Below are 9,577 nucleotides of genomic sequence, written 5' to 3' on the forward strand. Positions count from 1 at the left end.
GTTTTTTTTTTTATCTTGATTTATTTTTGTAATTTCCCTGTCTGGATTGACATCTTTTTGCCCTGTCCAATGTTCTAGTCTTAGGTTGATACCTGATATTATTGATTTTCTAACCAAAGAACTCCCTTTAGTATATCTTGTTTTGGTTTAGTTTTTATGAATTTCCTAAACTTCTGTTTATCTGGAAATGTCCTAATTTCACCTTCATATTTGAGAGACAGTTTTGCTGGATATATGACTCTTGGCTGGCAATTTTTTTCCTTCAGTGCTTTATGTAAGTCATCGCATTGCCTTCTTGCGTGCATGTTTGCTGCCAAGTAGTCTGAGTTTATTCTTATTGACTCTCCTTTGTAGGTGACTTCTCATTTATCCCTAGCTGCTCTTAAAATTCTCTCTTTATCTTTGCTTTTGGCAAGTTTGATTATATTATGTCTTGGTGACTTTCTTTTAAAGTGGAGTTCGATGAGCAACTTGGATTGGTATCTTCTCATCTTTCACGGTATCAGGGAAGTTTTCTGCCAACAAATCTTCAACAATTCTCTATGTGTTTTCTCTTACTGTCCCTGTTCTGGTACTCCAATCACTAGTAGGTTATTTCTCTTGATAGAGTCCCACATGATTCTTAAGGTTTCTTCATTTTTTTTAATTCTTTTATCTGATTTTTCTTCAAACATATTGGTGCCAAGTGCTTAATCTTCACGGTCACTCATTCTGCCTTCCACTTGTTGGATTCTGCTCCTCTGACTTTCTGTTGAGTTGTTTAATTCTGTAATTTTATTGTTGATCTTCTGAATTTCTAGTTGGTGTCTCACTATGGATTCTTGCAACTTACTATATTTTTCATTATGTTCTTGAAGAACCTTTTTAATTTCTTCAGCTGTTTTATCTGTGTGTTCCTTGTGTTGTTCTGCATATTTCCTGATCTTCCTTATGTCTTGAAGAGTTCTGTGTATTAATCTTTTGAATTCTGCATCCAGTAATTCCAGGAAGGTACCTTCATCTAGAAGATCCTCTGATTCTCTGTTTTGTGAGATTGTTGAAGCGATCATAGTCTGTTGCTTTATGTGGTTTGATATTGACTGTTGTCTCTGAGCCATCTATAAGTTATTGTATTAGTTTATGTTTGCTTACTGTATCCTAGTTTCTTGCTTTGTTTTGTTTTGATATGCCCAAACGCGTTGCTTGAGTGAGCTAACTTAATTATTTTCGCATTTTGGGTCTCTGACGTCCTGTCACCAGATGGCTAGGGCCGTTATCAGGTATATGAGCTTATGAGTCTGTTCACTTTTCTTGTGTGGATTCATCTCAGGTATCCAGGTAGCTGGTTATCAAGTGTGTGGTACAGGCTGTCCTACAGTCTTAGAGGGGCAGGCGTGTTTGGTGTAGGTACTGGTATCAGGTTGCAGCAGGGGATTATGCTCTGAACAAGGCAGGGGGCTGAGAACTGATCCCCAAGTGTCTCTGGGGAAAGCGTGTCCTTGTTCCCTAGAGCATTCTGGTGGTTTGGTTCTGCAGACAGACCATGGGCACCCAATGCATTTGGTTGTAAGGACTGGAGGTATCAGTTATCCTTGGACCTCTGATGCAGGTGACTGGGTGACCTGAGTGGAGCCACCAGTCCTTAGACCCCTAATGTGGGTAGGTGAGGACCCTGTTTAATAGGCAAAGCTGTGTCAAATATCAAACACCAACCCCTCCACCCCCCAGCTTAAACAGTTGCAGTCGGCCAGCAAGGGCCTATTCTCCTGGAGTAGGCCCACACAGGTCCATGCAGGGGGCAAAGGTATTCAAAGTCCACAGACAGTTTATGCCTGGGCAGGAGCCGCATCTGTCCTGAGCTCCCTAGGTTAGTAGAGCTGGCAAATTATCCTTCTCAAAGTCTGGGAGCATGGCTCAGGGTGCTCAACAGGGCCTATCTCAGGCCCAGGGAAATCAATAGCCACTGAAGCCAGCTTGGGGGCGGGGCAGGCGTGGTAAAATATCCACAAGTACTTGGCTTTTCCCGAGAGCGCCGTTCTTCTCTGGTTCCAGAGGTGTGAATAGGCTGTGTAGCTGGCTGCTTTTCCCTGAGAAAACTGCAGCCAAATGCTACCACCAGCTTGCCGCACCTGCTTCTGGAAATGGTGCCTGAGGGCTACCAGCGATTCAGGTCCAGCAACTCCTCTCTGCCTCTGAACAGTCTCTCTCTCCCTCTGCCACTCAGTCCGTTTTCTAAGTTTGCCTTTGATGTTCAGGGCTCCTAGCTTGTCATAAATATAATGGTTTCACTTGATGTTTTGGGTCTTTGTTGTAAGAGGGACCGCCAGAAGCATCTGGCTATCCCTCTGTCTTGGCCCCATCTGCATTGGTTATTTTGTGATCCCCCTCCCTGCCAAACAAAAACAGAGGTTAGTAAGAAAGCATTAACTTTTCCTTCATTCATTAGACTCATGGCATCAGTTAACAAAGCAGTCCCTCTGTGCTTATTAAGTTTTTAAGAAGCTTAATTTTTTATTGCCATAGCTTAACAAATATTTAGTGGTATATGTTAAAAAAGAAGAAGAAAGTTGTGTAAGTAAATATGTAACTAATGTAGAAGTGTGTTGATTATTATTTTGTTTGTTTCCTGAAGGGATGTCCGTCGCTTAGTGGTGGCCATGTCCAGAGCCAGGCTTGGACTTTACATCTTCGCCAGAGTGTCCCTCTTCCAAAACTGTTTTGAACTAACGCCAGCTTTCAGCCAGCTCACAGCCCGCCCACTTCATTTGCATATAATTCCAACAGAGCCTTTCCCGACTGCTAGAAAGGTAGGACTTCTTTCCTTGTTGCATAGTACAGCGTTCACCAGAGTGGGAGATTAGGATCCTCTTAGAGGTGACCACGTTAGCTAGGAACATCGTCACAAATAATCTGGTCACTGGTCTAAAGTACTTCTTACATGAAGGAACTGAATTAGATTTTTTTATCTTAAAATAATAATTTCAGCTAACATTTATTGAGTACTCAGCATGTCTTGGGCTATTTGTACTTTACATTATCTCGTTTCGTCTCGGAAACAACCCTGTTAGTTTTTTTTTTAATTCCACTTTACATGTCAGGAAACCAAGGGTTAGAGGGTTAAGTAGCTCAGCCACACATCTAATAGGTGTAGGGCCCAGTTTTTGAAAATCCAAGCAGTTTGACTCCAGAGTCCATGTTCATAATCATTGTATGCGCTGCCTGTCTTCAGCTTTGTTAGGAGAACTTCTCTAACTAACTGATGAACCCTTAAGAAGTCTACAGTCTGGGGAGTGAAGGAGGGATAGACAGAGACATACCACTCCTTCCTTGCCCCGCTACCCGCTTTCTAACCCTTTTTTTACCACTCCCCCCTCCACCCTCCGTAAGTAACCGGTCTCTCTAGTTTATCCTTCTTGTATTCCTTTTGCCACGAAGGAGTACAGAAACCTTTGTATTTCCTTATATTCTTTCTTACACAAAGGGTAGCATACTTTTTGACTTTGCATTTTTCATTTAACAGTATGTCCTTAAATGTTCATGGTACAGTTCTTCATCCCACCACCTTAAAAAAAAGTAAATGATGTATGTTTGTTTTATAATAATGCTAAATACGTATGTTTAACTGCCCCTCCCCCTTTTTTTAAATGCTGCTGTGGGGGAATAGGGAGAACAGGGTGGAAAGATAATGATGGTTGGGATCGTTAAAACCTCGAGTATCTCCTCTGAAGTCTGGATGCACCCTAAAGTTCTCCAGTTCTCAGTCTTTTGTGAACTGATTGTTAAACAGGCTGATTCCTGACAAGCGGTTTGTGGCATAGCCTAGGCGCCTTCATGTTTAACCTACTCGTGAGGTGATTCCCATACGAGGACTCCAGGCACATAACCTGGAGGCTACCTCGGGCTATACCAGTGAACAGAAAGCTGGGAAACTGCTGCTTTCCACAGTACTCATGGATTCAAGCCCCTGGGGGCTGAGGGCTGAGAACATCTCCTCATCTTCTGCTCTAGTGACAGTGTGGGGGATGGAAGGGTTGAGCAGTTAGCACGCATCTCAGGAGAGGCAGCGCCCACCAGAAAACAAAACAAAACAAGAAAACCTTGTGTTTTGAAGGCAATATTTCAGAATTGAAGACATAATATAGCATGGCATCTGTGCACACGGAAGTTGTAAGGATTGCAAAAAGGGATCAGTATCAAAAGGGACACCCGCATACATGTAATACAGCCATCCTGCTTAATTCTGAACAATACTATTTAATGTGCTATTTCTAACTTTTTATGCTTTAAATAATTTCTTATTTTAAAGTACAATCCTTTTTCTTAGAATAAGTTTTCTGAATTATTCCTATAATAAGAAAGAGGAAGACTTTATAAACATTTTAATGACAAAAAAATTAATCTTTATTCTAGGGTGGTTTAGGAAGAAGGTGCAAATCTTGTATTTTTTCCTTTAGTTTACTGTTTTGCCTACATTAACAGAGCAGTGTTTCTCAGAGTACTGTCAGAACTACTCCGTCAGAATAATCTCCTTCTACCCCAGATCTGCCGAAGCTGAATCTCCAGGGGCTGGAACGTCTGCGGTTTTACAAACTCCTTAGGCAATTCTGATGGACACCACAAAGTCTATACAAAATTTGCCAAAAATTTTAATCATATACTTTATTAGTTAAAAAAAACTCTTGAATATTCACCCCAGACTAACAACCTATATATTAAATAATAGTAAATCTTATTATTTTTTAGAAAACGTCAACAGGAAGAATAGTTAAAATAGTTCTGAATTATCTCGTGTACTCCCTTTGGGGCATAAACAGTGCCGGAGACCACTACTTTAGACGTGTTGATTTTTCTTTCTATTGAAATGATTCCTTACCCCTTACCGATTCTCTACATAGCTTTATTGACTACAGCTGCCTTCTGTTTGCCAGCAGGAAACTGTATTAAAAACTGGCAACTCTTTGCTCTCCTAGACTCTAAACCCACTGCCGTGGAGTCAGTTGTGACTCATAGTGAACCTGTACTCCTAGACTCTAGCTTTTCTAAATCTGAATTGTGTCACTACTCTTCAGGACGTTTCTCTTGGACACCCGTGTTGCTTGTGTCTTATGTCCTCTTGCCCTAATGGTGTTTGTAGCTAAGATAGAGACCTGGGCTTCAATTGAAATGTTAGTTTTTAGGGTGTTTCACTGTATACTTTCTTTTTGCCTTCTTCTAGAATGGAGAGAGACCATCTCATGAAGTACAGATAATAAAGAATATGCCGCAGATGGCAAACTTTGTGTACAACATGTACATGCATTTGATACAAACTACACATCACTATCATCAGGTGAGTCTTCTCTGAATTAATATTTTATTTTTCTTGGTGTAAGAAGAATCTTCTCTTTTGCAGAATAAATCTTTGAAGTATTCGAGTCCTTGTAGAAAAGCAACTAAACTAGAATTGACTGTGATTGTTCATGGTTACATAAATACATTCATATTTCTTAAACATCCTTTATGTAGATATATTTGGCATGCAGTAAATTACACATATTCAAAGTATACAGTTTGGTAAGTTCTGGCCTAAGTGTTTATCTGTGAAACTATCACCACAGTCAAGATAAAGAACATATTTACTCTCCCTGAGAGTTTCCTTGTGCCCATTAGTAATTCCCCCTCCGTCCTTCACCACCCCTTCCCTCGCTGCCCCTAGGCAACCAACAGTCTGTACTCTGTTGCTATAGATTAGCCTCCATTTTCTAGAAACTTAAGTAAATAGTATTGTATAGTATGTACTCTTCCCCCCACCCAGCTACTTTTATTTAACATAATTTTTTTGAGATTCATTCATTTATCATGTGTATAGATAGTTCTTTCCTTTTTATTTCTGAGTAGTATGCCATTGTATGACTGTGCCGTCATTTGTTTACCCATTCATTTGTTGAGGGACATTTGCATTGTTTCCACTTGTCTTAGTCATCTAGTGCTGCCATAACAGAAATACCAAAAGTGGATAGCTTTAACAAAGAGAAATTCATTTTCTCACAGTCTAGTAGGTTACAAGTCCAAATTCAGGGTGTCGGCTCCAGGGGAAGGCTTTCTCTCTCTGTAGGCTCTGGAGGAAGGTCCTTGTTGTCAATCTTCCCCTGGTCAAGGAGCTTCTCAGGTGCAGGGACCCCAGGTCCAAAGGATGTGCTCTGCTCCCGGTGCTGCTTTCTTGGTGGTATGAGGTCCTCAACTGTCTGCTTTCTTCCCTTTTATCTCTTGAGAGATAAAAGGTGGTGCAGGCCACATCCCAGGGAAACTCCCTTTACCTTGGATCAGGGAGGTGACCTGAATAAGGGTGATGTTACAATCCCACCCTAATCCTCTCAACATAAAATTACGACCACAGAATGGAAGGCAACCACACAAAACTGGGAATCATGGCCTAACCAAGTTGATGCACACGTTTTTGGGGGGACATGATTCAATCCATGACACCAGTTTTTGGCGATTTCCAATAAAGCTGCTGTGAGCATTCTTGTGCAACTCTTTGTGTGGACATAGGCTTTTATTTCTTTGGGGCATAATACCTAGCAGTGAATGACTAGATAATATGGTTGGCATATTTTTACTGTTTCAGAAACTGCCGAACTATTTTCCAAAGTGGTTGTAACATTTTATATTCCCACAAGCAGTGTATGAGTGTTCTAGTTGTTCAGCATCCTTACCTACACTTGGTATGGCTGGTCTTTTTTATTTCAGCCATTCCCCTAATAAGGTGTGTAGTGGTCTCATTGTGGTTTCGGTTTGTGTTTCTCTAATGATTATTGATCTTGAGAATCTTTTCATGTGGTTATTTGACATCTTTATATCTTCTTTGAGGATTTGTCCAGATTTCTTGCCCATTTCTTAAATTGGGTTATTTGCTTTATTGAGTTTAGAAAGTTTTTAAAAATTTATTCTGGCTACAAATATTAAATATGTGTTTTACTACAATTTTTTCCAAGTCTATAATTTTTTTGTTTTATTTTCTTAACAGAATATTTCCAAGAGTTTTAAATTTTGATGAAGTTCACCTTATCAATTTGTTCTTTATGATTCATGCTTTTTATGTCCTAAAAAATCTTAGCATACCCCAAAGTTATGAAGATTTTCCCTGACGTTCTTTTCGAGGAGTTTTCTACGTTTGGTTTGACATTTAGTGCAATGGGACATTTTGAGTTAGTTTTTTATATGGCGCATAGTACGGGTGGTTTTATTCATTTTCATGTGGACATCCAGTTGTTTCAGCACCGTTTGCTGAGAAGACTCCTCTTTCTCTGTTGAACTGCCTGGTTATCTTACTTGAAAATCAGTGTACCATATACGCGGGCCTCTGTTTCTAGGATCTGTTCTGTTCTGTTGATCTGTGTATCTTTGGCCAACACCACATTACCTTCGTTATGGTACTTTATAATAAATCTTGAAATTAAGTAATGTGAGTTCTTCAGCTTTGTTCCTTTTCAAAACTGTTTTGGCTTTTCTAGTTTCTTTGCTTTTGTATATATACATTTTAGAATCAGCATGTCAATTTCTACACCCCTCCCTCCGCCCCCCCCCCCAAAAAAACTTAGATTTTGTGTAGATTTATTTTGAATTTATAAACCTTCAATTTGGGAAGACTAACATCTTAACAGTATTCAGTCTTGCATTCCATGAATATGGTATCTATTTTTTTACATCTCCTTTGAATTTTCTCATCAGCATTTTCTAGTTTTCAGCATACAAACCTTACACATATTTTGATAGCATTATTGCTAAGCATTGTGTATTTTTGCTACTATTGTAAGTGGCCCTTAAAAAATCATTTTTTCAGTCTCCAACAAGATAAACACTCCCTAAGGAGAGAAGCCAAGTCTTAGCTCTAGGTGCCATGGGGTGCCATAGGCCCAGCATATAGATCTGCACCAGTTTTCTGATCTGAGCGAGGGCAGAGCCCTGTTGCCTGCTGCTCCCTCCCTGCCATGGCCTTGCCTCAAGGCTTGGCTCGTCACTACCCCTCCACAGGACTTCTTGACTAGAGTTGGTCTTTGCTTGAGTTCATGTGCCCATTAGTCCTAATCAGCCAGTGTTTTTCACAGAAATGTTACAGCAAATTTCTTTGCTAAAATATCTAACAGCCTCTTTTTGTGTAGTTTTCATCTCTGAAGGTTTAATACATACTTTGATCATTAATATGTGACATACAGGTAGGCATATTCTGTGGGGTCAGCAAAACCTAGGCCACTGTTGCCAGTGAGAGTTGCTCCGTGTTTTGGAGTAGAGCTCTGGTGTGAACAGTATCTATTAGGAACATAATGTGAGAACTTGGCATTGTAAATCACAGTGTTTTTTCATTTGAATTCACATTGACGTTGTCTTCTTTTTCATTAGACTTTATTGCAACTCCCTCCTGCTATGGTAGAAGAAGGTGAGGAAGTTCAAAGTCAGGAAACAGAATTGGAAACAGAAGAAGAGACCCCACCTGTTCAAGGGGACGTTCTACACAGTTCAGCAGATACCAGCTCCAGTCAAGAAACATCAGCCTCTGAAACTGAGACCACCCCGGATTTAGCCGAGATCATTCCAGGTGGAGCTGAGGCCACCCCCAGTCAGACAGCCAGCTCCGACCCAGAAGCCACTGCTGCGCCAGCAGAGATCACTGCTGCTGTGGCAGCGTCTGTCACTGCACCGACAAAGGCTCATGCCCCTGAAGATGCCACACCTGCCCCAGCAGAGACCAAGCAGCCAAATGGCAACCCTTCTTAGAGAGGACATTTTCTTCACAGAGGCCTAAGTGAAGTTACTTTTGCATTTTACATTTGTTTCTGCCATTTCCTGTGGCACTGATTAAAATGTTCATTCCTTATTTTTATTAACTGATTTCAATGTTTGTCTCCTTGGATATATTTTTTAAAAATGTACATGTACCCACACACACTGCTGTTTCATTTGTTTAGTCAGAGGGCAAATAGCCATTTCCTTGATATTTTGATCATTAATGGACTGTATCTGTAATCATACTGGCATTAAAAGGATTTTCTATAGAATACACAGACATACTGCACATTTTTAAGGAACTTCTCCAAGGAAAAAGACAGAATATATTGAAATTAACCATAAAAGCTTTGACAGTTTGTCCAAATGGGGAGGAAATTATTTCTTCTATCGTAGTATCAGATACTGAAGTCCTTTTTTCTTTTTCGCACCTCTCTATGGTGTCTTTTCTTTGATATAAAGGCTTCAGCGACCATAGGATATAGATTTCTCCAATCCATCAAAGAGATTTCATACATTTCCTTCCCCAGAATCTCAGAATGGTTCCTGATGCCACCTGCATTAGAATCATCTAGGCTGTCTGTTTAACTGCGGGTGTTTGGAGCCACTGCAGACCTAAGGTATCAGAATTGCAGGGATAGGGCCCAGGAATCTACATTTTTAGCAAGTGCTCCACGCCACAGATGTTTGGGTTGCTGGCAGAGTGCCTCAGGCAAGGCTGATGAGGCTGAGCCAGGATTGGCCGTTCAATTAACTAGGAAGAATCTGGCGAATAGATCTGGGTAGGAGGCAGGATCCTGAGTCCCAGCAGTTACAGCCAGCAAACAGCCCCTTT

At 40.6% G+C, this 9,577-nt stretch overlaps 1 protein-coding gene across 2 annotated transcripts in view; it reads left to right on the plus strand.

Moving 5' to 3' along the window:
* Window positions 1-9,020, plus strand: part of AQR (aquarius intron-binding spliceosomal factor) — a 121,117-nt gene extending 112,097 nt beyond the window's left edge. For both annotated transcript variants that reach the window (XM_003418728.4, XM_064292219.1), the window contains 3 exons: window positions 2,612-2,786; window positions 5,195-5,308; window positions 8,359-9,020. In XM_003418728.4, coding sequence (XP_003418776.2) covers window positions 2,612-2,786; window positions 5,195-5,308; window positions 8,359-8,733 — 664 coding nt within the window. In that variant the 3' untranslated portion in view covers window positions 8,734-9,020. The remainder of the gene's footprint in view (window positions 1-2,611; window positions 2,787-5,194; window positions 5,309-8,358) is intronic.
* The last annotated feature ends 557 nt before the right edge of the window (window positions 9,021-9,577 follow it).

This window comes from Loxodonta africana, chromosome 10, assembly GCF_030014295.1.
Source record: "Loxodonta africana isolate mLoxAfr1 chromosome 10, mLoxAfr1.hap2, whole genome shotgun sequence".
Taxonomy (NCBI): Eukaryota; Metazoa; Chordata; class Mammalia; order Proboscidea; family Elephantidae; genus Loxodonta; species Loxodonta africana.